The sequence below is a fragment of the Antechinus flavipes genome, chromosome 5 (genome assembly GCF_016432865.1).
Source record: "Antechinus flavipes isolate AdamAnt ecotype Samford, QLD, Australia chromosome 5, AdamAnt_v2, whole genome shotgun sequence".
NCBI lineage: Eukaryota > Metazoa > Chordata > Mammalia > Dasyuromorphia > Dasyuridae > Antechinus > Antechinus flavipes.
Genome location: NC_067402.1, coordinates 279,816,584 through 279,835,300, shown reverse-complemented (window position 1 = coordinate 279,835,300; position 18,717 = coordinate 279,816,584). Strand labels below are relative to the sequence as shown.

Genomic DNA, 18,717 nt, shown 5'->3' with positions numbered 1-18,717 from the left:
AAATCCAGTCAACAAGAATTTAGGTTAGAAAACTAACAGGAGAGATGATTGGTGCTTCCAAATATTAAATGATGGTCATGAAGAAGTGGGAGCTGATTTTTCCATCTTCACAAGGAGTGAACTTTTCACAAACGGAAATGCTGGTTGACATCAGGAATGTACAGAGTGGCTTTTATAAACTATAGGCAGAAGAGTTTGGTATAAGGTCCTCCCCAACTCAAAGATTCCAAGTTCAGCAATGTCCCATTTATTTAAAGATCCGCCTTCTGAAAACCCTAACTTAATTCTCTGGAAGAGAGGCTCAACTAACAGAGGGCCTCTGAATGCTTACAATAATCATAAATGGTTTGGAACACCTAAAATGATTCACTTTATTGAAGCTCCTGTTCAATATCTCATTGAGTCTTAACACAATTTTAAAAACAAAAAAATCTTTTTATTGAGATCTTTTTTGCTGTTACATCACCATTTCCTAAAATGTTGCTCCTCCTTCCCATATCCAACCACTCAGTTAGCCCTCACAGCAAAGATGTAAAAACAAACACCCAACATATCAACTATGTCTGACAATGTGGATAACAGTTCTTATCGTTCCTAGATACTCCTAGGAGGAATACATTTTAGAAAGGTAAAAAACATTTTTTACAAAAAAGGGTTTGATACTCTAAATATTCATTTTCACTTAGAGAGAAAATCCAGTTATGTGCAAAAACATGCTGGCCTGATGATGCTGGATTAAGTATTAACTACATCGAGTAGTCTGTGTGTCTGTGAAGGAGTCACACGCTCCTTTTCTATTCCTTTGATATATGAAAGACAATTTGAACTCCTCACAATAGGGAGATTCACAGCTTCCACTTTAGAGGAAACATCACAGGCTTCTGATGCACCAAATTGAGCCCAATCCATTCTCCCACTGTTCTCCCCAATAGTGGTGCCTTCTAAGAAGCAAACTTCAAGTCCTGTGTAAAGCAATCTTTATTGATCTATTATGTTGCTTCAGTTTATGTCTTTGTCTTTTTTTAATCAAGTAGTAAAGTGTTTGGGCAAATTTGAGAATATTTCTCTATCTTTTACTGTACCAAAAAACTCCATTTTTTAAAAACTCAAAGGTCGAACAGCCTGGGAAGTCTCTGGAAGTCCCGATTCTTCCTTGTCATCACTACTTTTACCCAAGATCCTTCTGGTGCAATGATGGGACCACTTATTTTTGAAACTCCATGCGTGTTACTTACACCTTCACTCATTGTACTTGGATAGTTTTAGTCTGGGGATAATGTTCATTGACTGCAGCTCTTGGAATAGCAGTTTGCAGGCATAAGGGATTCGCAAGGAAGACACGTGACATGAAGATTTGCAGTAATGGCACCTGGAGCACAAATCAGAACAAAGGAGGTCAGGGTTTGCATCAACAGTGACAGGACAAGTCACAGTTTAAATGAGAAGAATTTTTTCTGCCCAATTCTACTACCACCTTCCTTATTCCAGAAACTCTTTACTGCCCAGTTTAGAATACAGGAACAGAAAGAGAAGGGCTTAATAAAACATATTTAAATGCTATTTATTTATTTATTTTTAGTGGTGGATTATTTTTCCAAATACATGCAAACAATTTTCAACATTTACCTTCACAAAACCTTGGTTCCAAATTTTTCTCCCTCTTTTTCCCCACCCCCTATCCCAGCAAACAATCTGATATAAGTTAAACATGTGCAATTATTCTCAACATTTTTCCATATTTGTCATGCTGTGCTGAAATTTAAAAAAAAAAAGTCAGAACAAAAAGGGAAAAAACACAATAAAAAACAAACCAAGCAAGCAAATAACATTATTTATTTTTTAAAATAAATTCTACTGGTTTATATTTTTTGGATCACCTGCATTTTCCAACATATTCCTTTTCTTCTATCCAGAAAACCAAAAGAGGAAAAAACCAAACCAAACCAAACCCAGTTCAATAAAACTAGCCAACCCCTGAAAAAGCCTGCCCTAATCTGCAGTGAGAGAGGCACCTTCTCTTTTCTCTTGAGCATTTTATTTTTACTAGTTGGTGACTGTCACTCTCCATGTGCACCATGGTCACTATTGTGTAACAAATACGGCATTCTCCAGGTGCTGCTTCCTTCCTTTTGCATCTGTTCATATAAGCCTTCCCATGTTTCTCTGGATTCATCAGTAATATTCCTTTATATTTAAGCATCACACTTTACTTAGCATTTCCCTAATCAATGGCCACCTAATTTGTTTGTAATTCTTTGTTACTACAAAAGTGCTTCTCTAGATACTTGGATATACATGGACCTTTTTTGTATTACTGATCTCATGGGGGGAAATCTACGCCTATCAGTGGACTTTGGGTCAGAGTGGGCACACAAGTCACTTTCTTCACATAATTCCACCTCTTTCCAGAATGGCTGGGCTGTTGGCAGTCCATCCTGATCATTAATCACCTAAGAGTCTTTCCAGTTGGAACCTAAGAGTCTAAAAGCTAGACCCGATTGTTGCTCTTTAGGGACATGCAGACCTGAGTCGAGTTGGACTCAAAGGAAAATAAAGGTTCAGTATGAAGCAATTAAGATAAGGTAGAAGTCTTCTGAAAAATCCTTCCTAAGCTAGGGCAACCATCTTTGTAAGCTGTAGAATAAAATCTCTAATTTGAAAAATTTGAGAAAATGGAATAAACAGCAAAAGAAATTATTTGCTAACATGTAATAATATAAAAGGAACAGCAAACAAACAAACAAAAGAGGAGTTAAAAATATTGTTACTTTTACTTGCTGGTTTTTATGATGGCTTTTCAACATTATTTGCTAAATGTTCTTTTATTTTTTAAATGTTCTTTTATTAAAGCTAAAATTCACTTCAAGTAAAAGGTCAAGTGTAAGTAAATAAAACAATATAACAAACTTAAGCTTTTAAAACTTCTATAATATACTAAAGTTCAACTTTTCCTTTGGACACATTTTAGGTTAATCTTTGGTACTCTATTAAATAGTGGTTAGAATTAAAAATTGTAAATTATTCCACAAAATATTTGTCTCAGCTGTTCAACATTCCAGTTTATGTTAATTTTAGTATTCCAACAACCCACAGGACCAGTAACTTCAGGAAAATTTATTTTTCACACTATTATCAAAACTAAACTATAAAATTATATGCTAAAAAAACCCAAATAGTTGGATTAACTCATAGTTTGTACATAATAATATATTAGTGTGCCCATTTTTACATAATCCTTTTGATACTGACCATTCTATTCCTTGATCATCTTTCTCAATTTGTGGATAAGTGAGAAATCTGTGTGAAAGTGGTTTTTATTTGAACTTATTTTTACTAGTAATGAATTAAAATATTTATATTATTGGTAATAGTATATAATATATTTCTCGAAAATTACTTATTGATATCTTTTTACCATTTATCTACTGGAAAGTGGATTTTGGTCTTATGTTTTTTTGATTGCCTGTGTTGGAAATCAAACCCTTATTAAAAATATTTTATGTTGGTTAATTATGATAAATGTTGAAGGGGATGTGGGAAAATTGGGTCACTAATACATTGTTGGAATTCTGAACTGATCCAACTATTCTGGAGAACAATTTGGAATTATGCCCAAAAGGCTATTAAGCCGTGCACATCCTTTGACCCCACAGTGTTTCTACTGAGCCTGTATCCCAAAGAGATCTTAAAGGAGGGAAAGGGACCTACATGTACAAAATTGTTTGTGGCAACTCTCTTTGTAGTGGCAAGAAACTGGAAACTTAGTGGATGCCCATCAGAGCATGGCTGAATAAGTTATGGTATATGAATGTTATGGAATATTATTGTTCTGTAAGAAACGACCAATAGGATGATTTCAGAGGGATCTGGAGAGACCGACATAAACTGATGCTAAGTGAAGTAGAACCAAGAGAACATTGTACACAGCAACAAGATGATTATGTGATAATTGATTCTGATGGACGTGGTTCTTTTCAACATCGAGGTGATTTAGGCCAGTTCCAATGGTCTAGTGATGGAGAGAGCCACAAACACCAGAGAGAGAACTGTGGGACTGAGGGTGGATCACAGTATAGTTATTTTCATCTTTTGTGCAGTTTACGTGCATTTTGTTTTCTTTTTTCTTTTACTTTTTTATCTGATTTTTCTTATGAAACATAATAACTGTGCAAATATGTATAGAAGAATCACACATATTTAACATACATTGGATTACTTGCTGTCTAAGGGAAGAGGAAGTGAGGAAGGGAGGAAGAAAAATTTGGAGCACAAGGTTTTACAAAGGTCAATTTTGAAAACTATCAGCATATATTTTGAAAATTAAAAACTATTATTAAAAATAACAAAAAAGAAAGTTTTATTTTAATCATTGAAATGACTTAAATATTTCTTCATTTTCAGATTTTTCCTTCTGAAGTTATTCAAATATATAGTTTTTCCCTTTTGTTTTGAGTTTTCTTTTACAATATGACTAGCATGAAAATTTGTTTGAGATGATTATACATGTATACCCTATACTGGACTGCTTGTTGGCTTGGGGAAGGGAAGGAAAAAATTTCTAATTCAGAATCTTACAGAAGTGGATATTGAAAACTATCTTTGCATGTAACTGAAGAAATAAAATTCTACTGAAATAAAAAAAAAATTCAATCTGTCGAGAACTTCTTGTTCTTGCTCTCTCCCCCAAATGCATCTCTTTCTGTTGAAGAAGCTGCCCTCCTCCAGGCTTCCAGGTCTTTTTCTTCCATGTGACTCTGGAGTCTTTGTTCTCTCATACCACCCCATGGTCTGCCATTTCTGTTTCTAGGATACTTCTCTCACCTGAGCTGTTCTCCACACTCCCACCTGTCACCTTTGTTCTGGCCTTCATCAACCTTGGCCTAGATAATTCCTGGAGCCCCCCTAGCCCAATCCCTCCTACTTGGTACCACCAGAGTGAATTTCTCCTAGACAGCTATCTGACCTTGTGACTCCCCTACTCAATTGACTGCAGTGTTCGGCTTTTAAAGCCCCAAACCACCTGACCCCTGCCTTTCTAGCCTCATTGGGTATCTCTCAGTGATCCAGCCGGTGGCACAGAGTGCAGAGTCAGGGAGAGCTGGGCTCACAGGCAGCCTCGGACACTGCTGGTAAACCTAGGCAAGCCACTTCAGCCCTGCTGCCTGTTTCCTCACCTGTAAAGTGAGGATAATAATAACACCCAAGAGACTAATCTAATCACTGTAAAGCCCTTAGCACAGTACTAGGTAAACAGCGCTACAGAAACGTTAGCTATTATTATTTTTTCATCACATACAACACTCCATCTATCGTCTTAATGCCCCAGAACCAGATCTCCCTCATGCTAAAATGTGCTTCCTCTCTCCTTCCGTCTCATGGAGAGCTCTTCTCTCTCTTCAAGATGCAGCTTGACAGCTTTTTTTTTGTGGTGGTAAAGAACTGGAAATTGAGTGGGTGCCTGTCCATCAATTGAGGAATGGCTGAACAAGAGGTTGTATATGAATGTAATGGAAAATATCGTGGTGTAGGAAGTGATGAACAGGAGGATTTCAGAAAAACCTGGAAAAGCTTACATGAGTGAAGTGAGCAGAACCAAGAGAACACCTACGCAGTGTTCTGATCAACTCTGTGTAATGATCAACTCTGAAAGACTTAGCTTTTCTCAGCAACACAATGATTTAAGGCAATTCCACATCCAGAGAAAGAACTATGGGGTCTGAATGCAGATGAAATCATTGTATTTCTCTCTTTTTTGTTGTTTATTGATTTTTCTCTTTTGTTCCAAGTCTTCTTTTATAACATGATTAATGCGAAAATGTGTTTTACATGATGGTACGTGTATAACCTATATGCTTGCTGTCTTGAGAAAAGAAAGGAAAAAAGATTTGGAACTCAAAATTTCCAAAAATAAATGGCAAAAATTATCTTTACATGTAATTGGGAAAAAATAAATCACTATTAAGAGGGGGGGAAAGATGTGCTTGAACACCATCTTCTGTACATAGCCTTTCCCAACTTCAGGTGCTGGCCACCTCATCCCCTTTAAACTATCTAAGTACTTTGCATACACATCTATTCAAATGTTTTATATTTATATTGACATTTATATTATAATGGTTGTATATATAAAGTTAATAAACACAATTAGAGGGAATGGTTCCCCTTTCCATGCTGAGACCACTCACACCTGAAGTTGAAGGGGGACAGTAACAAAAAAGCCTGAATATTCAGTTTCGAATCTGACTCAGGTGCCTTAGAAGAATTACTGGGGAAAGAGACGTCAAGAGACAAGAGACTGCTCTTGATTTTTTCCTTTTTGGTAAGGTCCCCTAATATTCTTCTGAATTTTTGGTTTTCCTCCTGAGAGCTATATCCTTCTACTGCTACAGCTTCTGACAGAGAGGATATTCATGAATATACAAAGACATGCAGGTAGGGAAGAGAGCAGCAAATATACAGAAAGTTAATTTTCATCCACTGTGTAACTAACTGTACAACACCCAACATGGCACTGAACTCCAAATAAATACTTGTCCAATGGTTTTCCCTTTTTATTTTCCCACATTTGGATTTGGATTTGATTTCCCCTTGGATCATATTTTGAATTGAGACCTCTCACACTTGATCTCCATTTGAAACCTTTCTTATAATTGGTCTAGGTCATTCCGTAACTAAGTTTTCTCTCTCCCACTAAAAAGAAGAGTCTCTTGTTTGCCGATACTCCTATAGTTTTCTTCCTCATAACACATTACCCCATGCTCTCAATCCAAGATCATTCATTTGAAATTTTCCTACATATACCTGTAATAAACCAGAAAGTATCCTGATCTCAGCAGCTGAAACAAGAAGGATGCCTCTGTTGACAACCTTTTCAAAATGACCTTGTACACCTGAGTGAATCAACCCAAATGTGGACTTGTCTGTCCAAACGAAAACCAAGATGACAGATGGCTCTAGATACAAAGCAAAAGCAGGGACTGTCATTTCACAGGAGAAATTAAACCTTCCCTGTAGATATAATTCTTACTAGGGATTTTCTTTTAGGGCGAGTTTTCATTGGGCCTTTGCTTTTTGTGACGCCCGCCCCCATGTCTTCTGGAGAACAAGCTCCATAGCAATGCTGCACTAATGTGCGAGTCCCTGAGGAAGGGCTGCTGCAGAGGGCCTCGGTGGCTCTAATTGCGTGGCTTTCATTGTGCTGCTCATTAGAGAGTGGCTTCCCCCCACCGACCCTCTGGCCCCCTCCCACATCAGGGAGAGCCAGGTTGCAGAAATGGCAGCATCATTAGGTCCCTGGGCCAGAAGGCAGAACCTGCCAGGAGCCTCTGTGGGCCCGGAACTTCCTCCTTCTCACACCCATCAGGAACAGATCCCTCTGGTCCTCAACAGTGTTCTCAGGCCTACTCAGTGAGACCCAAGATGCTCAGGTGTTGTGCTGACTTAACACTGCATCAAAGGCAAGGCGGGGGAACACAGACACAGAAACGACAGGGTCCGCTGAGCCAGGAACTGTCGGATCTGAACAGGCCGTCTCCTAACCCACGCCCGTATCTGTGTTTCGCTGAAGGGCCACATGGATGTGAATCAGACTGGCCGGCCCCCCTGGAGGCTCCTGACTCCGATCCACAGCACTGACCCAGGCTCCCTTCCCAAAGGGAGACCATAAGACCCCGCATCAAACCAGAAGGGACTCAGGTACTGAGTCTGCTCCCTGGACTGCCAGAAGCTGTTTCAGGCCCCTCCAGCTCGGTCTCCAGGCACATTTCAAAAGATGAATCGGTATCCCAGCCCAGAAACAAGCCAGAAAAGGCCCCTGCCCATCCACACACAAGACGCCAGGCTCTCTCCCACTACACTCTCCCTCTATTCACACAATCGGAGGAAAAGCATCAACTGTAGCAAGCTGACTGCACGCGACCCCATCGACAAGGGGCCTCCTCCACCTGGGCAGGTGCGGGCTCTGGCCACCAGGCCTGGCCCGCTGGGTTTGAGTCGCCTCAATCTGATGCTCGGGTTACATGACTCAGGCAACAGCAGAGCAAAATGCTGCCCCGGGAGCAAGGCCTGAAGGCACGCGCCTCACGGTCCCTTCCATGATCAGAGAGCAATGACTTGGGTGTCTTAGGGATCATGTGGTCGGGCCCTCTTGTTTCATCAGGGAAGAATATGAAATTGTGAAGGTGATATTTAGAGAAAAAACAGAGAGGAGGAGAGAAAAAGAAAGAGAAAGGAGATGGAAGTAAGCGCAGGTCTGTCACAAGGATGTCAGGAGCACTAGAGCTAGTGGTGAATACCCAAAAAAGCCTTTTGGGCACCCAAGGGGCAAGGGAAAAATCAAAAGGGCAATGGGATTATTGGCCAACGGTGGATGATAACAGACAGAAGTACTTAACTCTCATTTACTTCTGTTTTCTCTACTACAGAGAACTATCCTTTTACCCAGAAGTATAATTGGTATAAAAGATGAAATTCAAGATAAGTGGGAGAGTGATAAGAAAGCTCCTCACTTCTTCAGTGAATTCTAGTCATTAGACCAGACTGAACTATATTTCAGGGAACTAAAGGAAATGGAAAATAAGAAATACTGAATTATGACCAGTGATCTCTGAAAAACCATGGAGAATGAGAGAAATGCTACGAGCTGGAATTAGGCACAATGTGGATTCTCACCCATTCCCCCCAAAATAAGGAAGAGGGTTGATTCTTCAAAACAGATGGCAGCAAACTTGTCTTTGGTTCCTAGCAGAGTTTTAGAAAATATTAAGAAATTTGTGGGTATGTGGAAAAGGAAGCGGGGGTCTTTAATTGGCAGTTTACCATGGATGGGTGACGCCCCCTTGGGAGACAGAGATTATCACATGTGGCTGTCAGGTGAAATAATAGGGGCTCCTGTGCTTGGAGGTGAGAATTTTCAGCAGGCTGTCTTCGGATCTCCGAAAGGCTGTGACATGGAAAAAAGATGAGAACTGCTCTGAATGGCCCCACAGGACAGATCTAGCAGCAATGGCAGGAGGAGAGAGACTGGGCCTTCAGGCAAGAAAAAGCTGTCTGAAGACTAGACCCAGACCACAGGGGGATGCCATCTTGGCTGGAAACTGGAGACCTTCAAAAGCAGAGACTCAGCTTCCAACATGGAGATTCTGTGAATTGGTTTGTCCATGGCCACATGACCCTGGCAGAGTGGAGCCCAAGGTCCAGGGCTCAAGGCTCCTTCTGCCTTTTAAAAGAAGCGGGGAAGTTTCCTTGACTCGGTTCTTAAGGAGTCTCTGCTCCATGCTGGCTGCATTATCACTGAGCCAGGACTCAGCACTGCTCAGCTGCTGCTTAGGGATCTACTCTCTAGGCAGGTAGTCAACTAAGTCCTTTGAAGGTGAATACTACATGCTAAAAAATACAGCTAGGTCTTATCTCATCTCTTGGGATGTTAAGTTCTTGTAGGAAACACGACAGATCACCACATAGTCAACATGGATATGTGCACATAAAGACAAGAATTACAAAAATCCCGCAGAGCTAAAGCAACATTGTACAAAATAATACAAAAGTAACTGTACATAAGATAATTGTCCAAAGGGAGGAGAGGACAGATCCAGAAAGGCCTGAAGTGAACCAAAGTAATGAATAACACTTTTTTGGGAGTAAAATTTTTAGGAAAAAATGAGTGCCCACTGAGTAGGGAATAGCGGAACAAACTGTGCTATATGAATGTGATGTAATACTACTGCAATATAAAAAAGCAAAGAATATGAAGAATTCAGAGACATGGGCAGCCATGTATGAAGTAAGGTAGAGCAAAGAATGATATCAGCACATCTACAAAAATGTAAATGGAAAGAATACTGACCACCATGACTCCTTCAACTTAGCAACATTTATTAAGTCCCTAGTAGATGCTTGTGCTCCAAAGAGCAGGAATGACAGACAGAAGATAGGAAAAGAGTCAGGGTCAGAGCTGGCTGCTAGATGGGTCCGACCTGCTTGTTACCAGGAAAAAGTCAATGGAGTGGGCTATATATACTTTGTAGGATGACTGTGGTATAAAAACCAAAGGCACGAATAAAACGAAACACCAGGATGGTCCCCAGATCAAGGTAGGTGCAAACTTCTAGAGAACGCCTTCCAAACAAAAATTAATCTGAGGAGTTACTTAATGAGCATCAAATAATTGCTTTTTTATCTTTTGTGCATGTCCTCTGTGAGAATATAAGCTCCTCGATGGCAGCAACTGCTCTTGCTTTTTGTCTTTACTTCTGGCTGGTGCCAAATGTTTAATAAATGATGCCTTATTCATTCATTCTTTTTAACACCATCCCACAATGTTATCATGAGAGGTTGTCAAATGACTTGGGGTTAGCATATATATATATATATATATATATATATGTATGGGTCCAACCTGCTTGTTACCAGGAAAAAGTCAATATATATATATATATATATATATATGAAGAATCACAGGGGGAAAAAAGAAAAGGGGTAAAGGTGTATTGGGTGAGAGATGTTAAAAAGGAGAAGCAGGGAACTGACTTAGAGGAGAGGAGGAGGCACAAAATACATATGGTATCAACTTACCAGCCAGAATATCCCAGAAGTCCACACTGCCCACAGACATCTACCTCAAAGGCATCACTTGAAATCATTAATCTCTCTAGCAAAAGCATGCTGGCTCCATAACCGATCAGGCAGTCACGTTCCATTTCTCCAAGACGCAAACCACCATCTCGGGATCGACCTTCTGTGGGCTGCCTTTGAAACAAATCATCAGACAAATGTGGTATTTGGATTGAAAAGATCTCAAATTAGTGAAAAACATAAAGAACAGAAGCCTCTTGTGGAGCACACGTACTTTCCCCCTATTTTAAAGCTAAGAGAAAAGGAACAAGAAAGAGAACCCCAGCCTCTCCAAGGCTGTTGCCAGTGCTTACAGAATTATAGGCCCAGATGAAAGAGTCTGTCATTTAAAAAAATCAAAAACCAGGAAAATGTGAGGAACAAATCAATCTCCATAAGGCAGTACAAATCCATACATAATTATTATTACTCATATTGAAAATGAAAAAGGAGCTCCGGAGAGACCAGGGAACTTGCCCAATGTCCCACAAAAATGGGCAGAGTGTATTTCAAACCTGAGTTTCCACCTCCAGATCCAATGCTGTCCCATTATTCCGCACTGGGTCCTCTATGAGCACCCCAACCTGTCATTCTATTACACATACACAGACACCTGGGGCTGGCACCCTGCTTTTCTCATTCAAATCACTAAATAATTTCCAAATATTCCTATAAATCAACTCAGAGGAAGTCTGTCATGGATTAATTCTTCTCAGAAATAAAAGTCTTAGTTGCAAATAAAAAATCTGTAGGATGCCTTCACAATTCCTGACAATCCCTGAAAAACAACGAAAGGGGGTTGAACATTCTGCATGTCGCATTTGAGGGCATCCAGCAGGCGATGCTTCACATTTTAAGGTGACGTTAGGGACTGGCTGTCGATAGGGCACAAGGGCTATCTCTCCCCTCCTCCCCCCCTGCTTTTTGCCCCTCTCCCAGCCAGCTAGTGGAGACTCTTGCTCCTCAGCCCCCTTACGCTCGGTCATGTGCTTTGAGAGATGGCTAGCTGGTGAACAGCACTGGCTGGGTGCGCCCACACACAGACACGGTCTAACTCAGTACTTCCTAGTCTCGGGGCCTCTGGCTACACGGGATCCATCTCGTAATAAGCAACTGTCCTATTTGAAGACAATAATGTTTCATTCAAATATGTACATCTGGGGGCAGCCAGGGGGTGCAGTGGATAGAGCCCCGGGCCTGAAGTCAGGAGGACCCGAGTTCAAATCTGGTCTCAGACACTTAACACTTCCTGGCTGTGGGACCCCGGGCAAGTCACTTAACCCCAGCTGCCTCAGCCAAACAACCACAAATATGTTCGTCTGCTTCAGATATGTGCAGGTACCACTGTGGAAAATACATTTAGAAGTGCGTCTGAATTCACTGTAGCTTCTGTCGCTTATATATTGTTTTACTGAATAATAACAAGAGCACGCAATCCTTCTCATGTTGGGCCCCCAAACTGGAGGCGTTTTTGTAAACTTAAAAGGTCAGAGAGGACTGCCCACCGACTTTATTTGTGAGGAAACTTAAAAAGCAGGAACACTAACGGTAATAAATAATTGCCCCTTTCACACAACAAAACTATACACGGGCCGTGGCTGCTTTGGCCTTTATGCTGCTCTTACAGAGTTTTTGACTGTTGTAACTTAAGGGGCAGGAAGAACATCACAGAAGAGACCGAGCTGCCCACACCGTGGTCTCCTCACGGGGAGGGTTATGAGCCTCAGAATCTCTGCTTTCCGCCCCGCTCTTGCATTTCCAGAGCACATGTGTCTATCATTTCAATAGATGTATGCATTTGCTTTATATTAAAGGGTCAAAGGATTGAGTCATCCACACCTCTCCTATTGTAAAAAACAGCTGCTTCATTTTCCTCCCTTCTATTGCTGTAAAAAACCCGAGCATATCATGCAAACAGTTCTCAATAAGGAACTGAATTTAATTGAACTCGGCTATTAGCATTTAAAAATATGCTGCGCAACTGAACTTCTGATTAATGTGTAATACATATTCCCTGGGTAATTACATCGCTGAATAGTCACCATGGCCAGAGAATTCACCCCAGAATCCAAGGGCTGGGATGGAGATGTGAGGACATCTAACCTGGGGCCCTTTGCAAACAATGGCCCCTCAGCCAAGGTCCCTTCTGCCCCTTGGGTGGGGGGGCCTCTGCCTCCTCTAAGGAGCTTTTTCCTGATGTTAAGCCACTGGGCAGCCTCCCCCTTTTCTCCTTCCTTCTGTCCCCCAGGCTATTCCCTTTTCCATAGAATAATTTTTCAAATACTTGGAGACAGCCATCACGGCCCCTCCTGGCCTAGCAGCCTGCTTCCTGCCAGTGACACGCCTCTGGACACTTCCTAGGCTTCCCACCTGCCTTCTTCTGGGGAGGCTGCAGTCTGCCCAACCTTCCCTGAAATGGGTTGCTCAGAAGTGGACAGAAAGCACTCCCCGAGGCAGCCTAGGATAAGAGTCCCTTCATGCCGTGCTCACCAAACCCCTCAGATTTCTCTCATACTTACCTCAGATCCATCATCACCTCATGGCCAGCCTAGGGAACACGTGCCTCTTTATTAGCTATCCTGGCCATGGGATAGAAAGCAGTCTGGCCAGGGACCCCCAGACTACGGGGCATGGGAACTACAGATCCCCGACAGTATCTAGAGTGGCTCTCATTATGTGGCTACGGAACGACCTTCACATGCTTTGAGATCTTCCTCTCTCATTCATTCGTCCTTCTGTGATGGTACCAGCCCATCCAGCCCGAAATAAAGCAAACCCAACATCTAGAGCTCCAGTAAGACAAGCCTGTGAATTTCAACTTGACTGAACAGAAAAGTCAATTCTTCTCGGAGCCCCCATAAAGCCTCCCCTCGGATCTCTCTCAGGCACTTATGCCAGCCCCTCCTGGGTCAGTCACTGAAGGACTCCTTTTCCAAAAGCAGGAGCGTCTCACTGCCATCCCCGAATCCTCATGCCCTGGTGCGGGAGCATCCGCCCAGCGTCCTTGGTCTGGATTACCTGGTTAGGACAGCGCGCGGTCCTCGCGCTCTGGCGTGCATCTTGTCCAGCACCATGTGCTTCAGCTTCTGATAGTACACAGGGCCAAAATAGATATAGGCTTCCAAAGGTTCCCTGGGAGGAATCAGAGATTTGGTCCAAATAAAAGATGTCCTATTTTATGTGAGAACAGGGGCAATAGCTGGCCTTAACTTAGTCATATAGAAGTCTATGACAAACTGAATGAAGGACATGATTTTCAGCCCTTGAGCAATTAATGAAAGTTAAACTGGTGACAGGCTAACCAAAAAGCTAAAAATGATACACATGTCCCTTTGAAAGTTAGCACAAGCCACAGGGCTTCAGACTGTGGGACAGAAGCTTGGCCCCAGAGAGTGGAAGTCGGACTCATGAGTTTCAGGGAAGTCCAAACCGCTCGAAGTAAGAAAACACTGTCTAATAAAGCAGGCCCTGCATGGAAAGGGCTGAGAGAAGCTTAAGGGTCTTCTGCCAGGGAGATGAGCCTTGTCAGTGATCTGCTAGAATTTTGGTAGGGACTGGATCAGAGAACAGGGGAGGCCCCTTTCGATTCTGAGATTTTTATATCCTCCTTCTGCAACCAGAGTAACCAAGTTAGGTTTTCTCTTCTTTTCAGACTATCCATGAGTAGGGTATTTCTGCCTCCAATGCTTAGAGAGCAGGATGCCTCCAGGAAGCCTCATTTTCCGTACATGAGTTAGAGGATGTTGGGAAGTGAACATGACTATAAGCAGTTCACACACAGAGTTTTCTGAGACTCACAGAAAGATCCCCTGCTTCGATCATTAAGAGGCAGGAGGCTGCTTCAGCATTACTATCCCCACTTTTACAGATGGGGGAACCGAGGCAGAGGTGACTTAAATGCCTTCCTTGTCCATGGTCACACTACCAGTCAGTAGAACAGCTGAGATTTGAATCTGGTTACCTAACAACCCAATTCAGGACTCTTTTCCCAGTTCCTCTGTAGTATGGTGTGGGGATACCTGAGAATCCATGAGACTCTTTTAGGACACCTATGAGTTCCATAACTATTTTCATTATAATAATAAGATGTTTTAATTTTAATGTAGGAAATCTCAATAGATTAACCCACATAAAACCTATTGGGGAGAAGGGGAACTGGATCCTGATCTGAAAAAATTCAAGAATTGCTGCTCTAAGATGCAATAAGGTATCAGCAAGCTGGGATCAGGCTGTCTAGGTGGAGGGAGAGAAGGATTTTCTAACCGATAAATTAAGAGGATCAAACTGCTCTCACATGGACAAAGCTACTTTTGAAGCAGATACACATTTCTCTATTATAAAATATTTGCTCTAACATTTCAGGTATTACGGGAAAAAAAACCTAATTAAGAGGGGCACTTTAATGGCATTTATGGTCTTATAAATACTTACAATGTTAAACAATACTGAGCTGGATTCCTTATTGATTTAGCATTTTCAAGTTTGTCAAAACCAGTAAAACCCAAACAGTGTTTTTACGTTTCTACTCTCCAGAGATTTTCATTAACATTCAAGAGATTTAAAAACCAGTGCAAATTAAAACTCTCATATTGTTTTTTGGCAACTGATTTTATGTAACTGATGTGTACATAGACTTGTCATAAATTATAATGTTTTCTAATTTACTAACATTATACTATTTTACTTTACAATTTTTTGCTCCTCAGTCTCTCTTTATAATCTGAAAATACATTCAGATACAAAAAGGAAAGTCCAATATTTAAAGGAAACTTTAGTGAAATGAAGAATCTTTTGGAATGAGAATAAGCATCTTCTGAGTACATGTTTTCAAAATTTAGATTTCTGTTTACTGAAAGGGTGATACATATAAATTAAGTTATGAAAATGAAATCTAAAGAAGCTTCCCCACCCATCTCAACAAGATCTCCCCACTTCTTTCAAAGTGTTTCAGGCCAAAAAATGCTCACCCAGTAATGCCAGATGTTACATAGTCTTTTCCCAAGTAGTTATAACCATGACGAACAAGATCTTCACACACATCCTTAACTTTACTGCCTCCAAAAGCTGTCCCATAGTGAAATTTGCCATCAAGCACTCCAGCCTTCCCAGCCAACAATTCAATCAGTTTTCCCACCTGCATTACATAAAGAAATCATATACTTCATGAATTAATGTGTGATTATCCAGCTCCCTTGTCATATGTACATATATAAAAGTTCACAGGACATTTAAAAAATCAAATGTCAAACCCAACTTTACCTAATATGTATTATAAAAATAATATTATGTCTATTACTTATACATACAATTATTTACATATGTATATACATATTTTGAATCTGCAAGCCAGTTAAGTGGACTTACTTCTGAAGTTTCAATCTATGAGAGCTTCAAGGATTTATGGTCATATAATTATTGAACACAGACACAAGTAACGAGAATGTCAATGAATTTGGACTTCACGAGGTACTTCATGTAATAGTAATTTAGGCACATAATTTATGTTTACTTTTTGAACAATTATTTTAAATTAAAACCAACTAACATGTATTGACTATATATGAAGATAGGGTCTCTTAAAGAGCTCTTCATGTTGGACACTATGCAATTCAAGTGCTTCAAATGTTAGTAAAAATGTCCAGAAATTCACAAGACAAAATTTAAGAAAGCAGCTAAGAATAACAAATATTAAATTGGGAGTCAACGTACCTGGATTCAAATCTAAATAACTATCTAGGTACCCTCTGACAAATCAGAGTTTCAGTCTCCTCATTTGTGAAATAAAAGGGTTGGACTAAATGACCTTTCAAGGGCCTGTCCAGCTTAGAGCTGGGGCTTCTAAATATTAAGGGTCATGGTGACAGATGATTACACACAAATATACAAAATATAGATTTATCCTATCAAAATAATTTCAAAATCTCAAACCAAGAAGACAAAATTTGACTTCCTAAGGATAACTGAGACTTGGCAAAGGTGGGCTCATAACTAGAATATGGCATCTGAAGAGGTTATGCATTTAAAATAACTAGGACACATGAAAGATTAGATGGAAGAGCACTGTATATTAAATAGATATATTCATAGGAGAAAATCTAGGACCAGATTCTATACCAGTATGGCAAAGATCAATCAAAACTGAAATAAAAGCAAAACTGTCAACAGGTTATATCAAAGGAAACCTGAACAGAAAGAAATAGGTGAGTTTAGGAAAATTATCAGAAATAATCCAAAGAAACAGTATAGCAGTGACGTAAACTCAAATAGTCATATATCTGTTTTAGGTTCTTTCTCTGCTAAAAGTTAAATAGTTACTAATTCTCTAGCTTGTCTCAAAGTCAAGGAACCACTATGTGGGTAAAGGAAGGATATTTACACTCTCTTACTTTTTACAAAATGAACTGGTTGCTGAAGAGAAAATGAAAGGAAATTTGATGGATCAGGAAGTGATCAATCCAACTCGGAATCTATGATAGAGGGAGGGAAACCAGGCAAAATCTGATGTGGACATTAGATATCTGAGAGCTGATTTCAAAGAGTTCAGAGAGAAAAAAGGTAGGATCCTATGGAATAAATTCCACATGCTAAGTCAGTCCAGGAGACTTTCAAGATGATATTCTGAAGGCATGAAGAAAAATAATTCCAATGAGGAGAAAGGGGAGTCACCTAAAAACCGATGTGGGACACAAGAGAACTTAGTGACCAACCCTGGACTTTTAAACGACAAAAGACAGTGGAAGGAAGCATAAAAAACTGACTATGACTGTCAGAACAAGCTCAGGGGTCTTCAAGCACCTGAAGACCTGCAGAATCATGAGATTTCTTTGGGTTAATCTATGCACTCTATAAGGCCACACTAGAAGCAGTGGATGAAAGTTGCAGAGAGGTATATTTAGGCTGAATGTTAGGCAAAACTTGGCCCTTTTGTGAAGGTAATGACAGTTAAGTGACTTGCCCAGGTTCACAAAACTACTTAAGTGTCTGAGGCCAAATTTGAACTCAGATTTCCTGACTCCAGGGCCAGTGCTCTGTCTACTGCATTCCCTAGTTGCCTCGAGGAAAAAAAACTTTCTCCTAAATATAGCCATCTGAGAGTAGAATAAGCTGGCATAGGTAGTCACTGGCTTGCCCCTTTCTAGAGTTCTTTAAACAAAGGACAAACAGCTACTTGTAGAGCATATGTTAGAAGATTCTTTTCTTTCTTTTTTTTTTTTTTTTGCTGTCCCCATTCTTACTTTTTTTAATTAAAAAAAATTTTTTTAAGCTTTTTCTTTTCAAAACATATGCACAGAGTGAATAGAGCACCAGCCTTAAAGTCAGGAGGACTTGAGTTCAAATCTGGCCTCAGACACTTAACACTTCTTGGCTATGTGACCCTGGGCAAGTCACGTAATCCCAATTGCCTCAGCAAAAAAACCCCAAACCAAACCAAACCAAACCAAAAAAAAAAAAAAAAATATGCACAGATAATTTTTCAACATTGCCCACTGTGATACAGATTTTCTCCTCCTTCCCCCCACATCTTCCCCTAGATGGTAAGTAATCTAATATATGTTATACATGTTAAAATATATGTTAAATCTAATATGTGTAAACATATTTATATAATTTCTCTTTGTATAAAGAAAAATCAGTTCAAAAAGGAAAGAAAATGAGTAAGAAAACAAAATGCAAGTGAACAACATCAAAAAGAGTGAGAATGTTATGTTGTGATTCACACTGAGTTCCCACAGTCCTCTGGGTATAGATGACTGTCTTCATCACACAATCATTGGAAATGGTATCAATCATCTCATTGTTGGAAAGAGCCACATTCATCAGAACTGACTGTCCTATATTATTGATTTTGCCGTGTACAATAATCTCCTGGTTCTGCTCACTTCACTCAGCAACAGTTCATCTAAGTCTCTCCAGGCCTCTCTGAAATCATCTTGCTGGTCGTTTCTTACCGAACAATAATATTCCATAACACTGATATATCACAATTTATTCAGCCATTCTCCCACTCACATGGGTATCCACTGAGTTTCCAGTTCCTTGCCACAAGAGCAGCCACAAACATTCTTGCACGTGTGGGTCACTTTCCAGGAGATTTCTTTTGGGGGA

General features: G+C 40.3%; 1 protein-coding gene across 1 annotated transcript in view; it reads right to left on the bottom strand.

The window, feature by feature from the left end:
* Positions 1–414: 414 nt before the first annotated feature.
* The window catches only part of POLR3B (RNA polymerase III subunit B), a 124,301-nt gene continuing 105,998 nt past the window's right edge, over positions 415–18,717 (bottom strand). Inside the window, exons 25-28 of the mRNA XM_051961465.1 lie at positions 15,579–15,745; positions 13,630–13,743; positions 10,573–10,746; positions 415–1,369 (exon numbers count right to left, since the gene is read on the bottom strand). Of these exons, the coding sequence (XP_051817425.1) occupies positions 1,240–1,369; positions 10,573–10,746; positions 13,630–13,743; positions 15,579–15,745 (585 nt within the window). The 3' untranslated portion in view covers positions 415–1,239. The remainder of the gene's footprint in view (positions 1,370–10,572; positions 10,747–13,629; positions 13,744–15,578; positions 15,746–18,717) is intronic.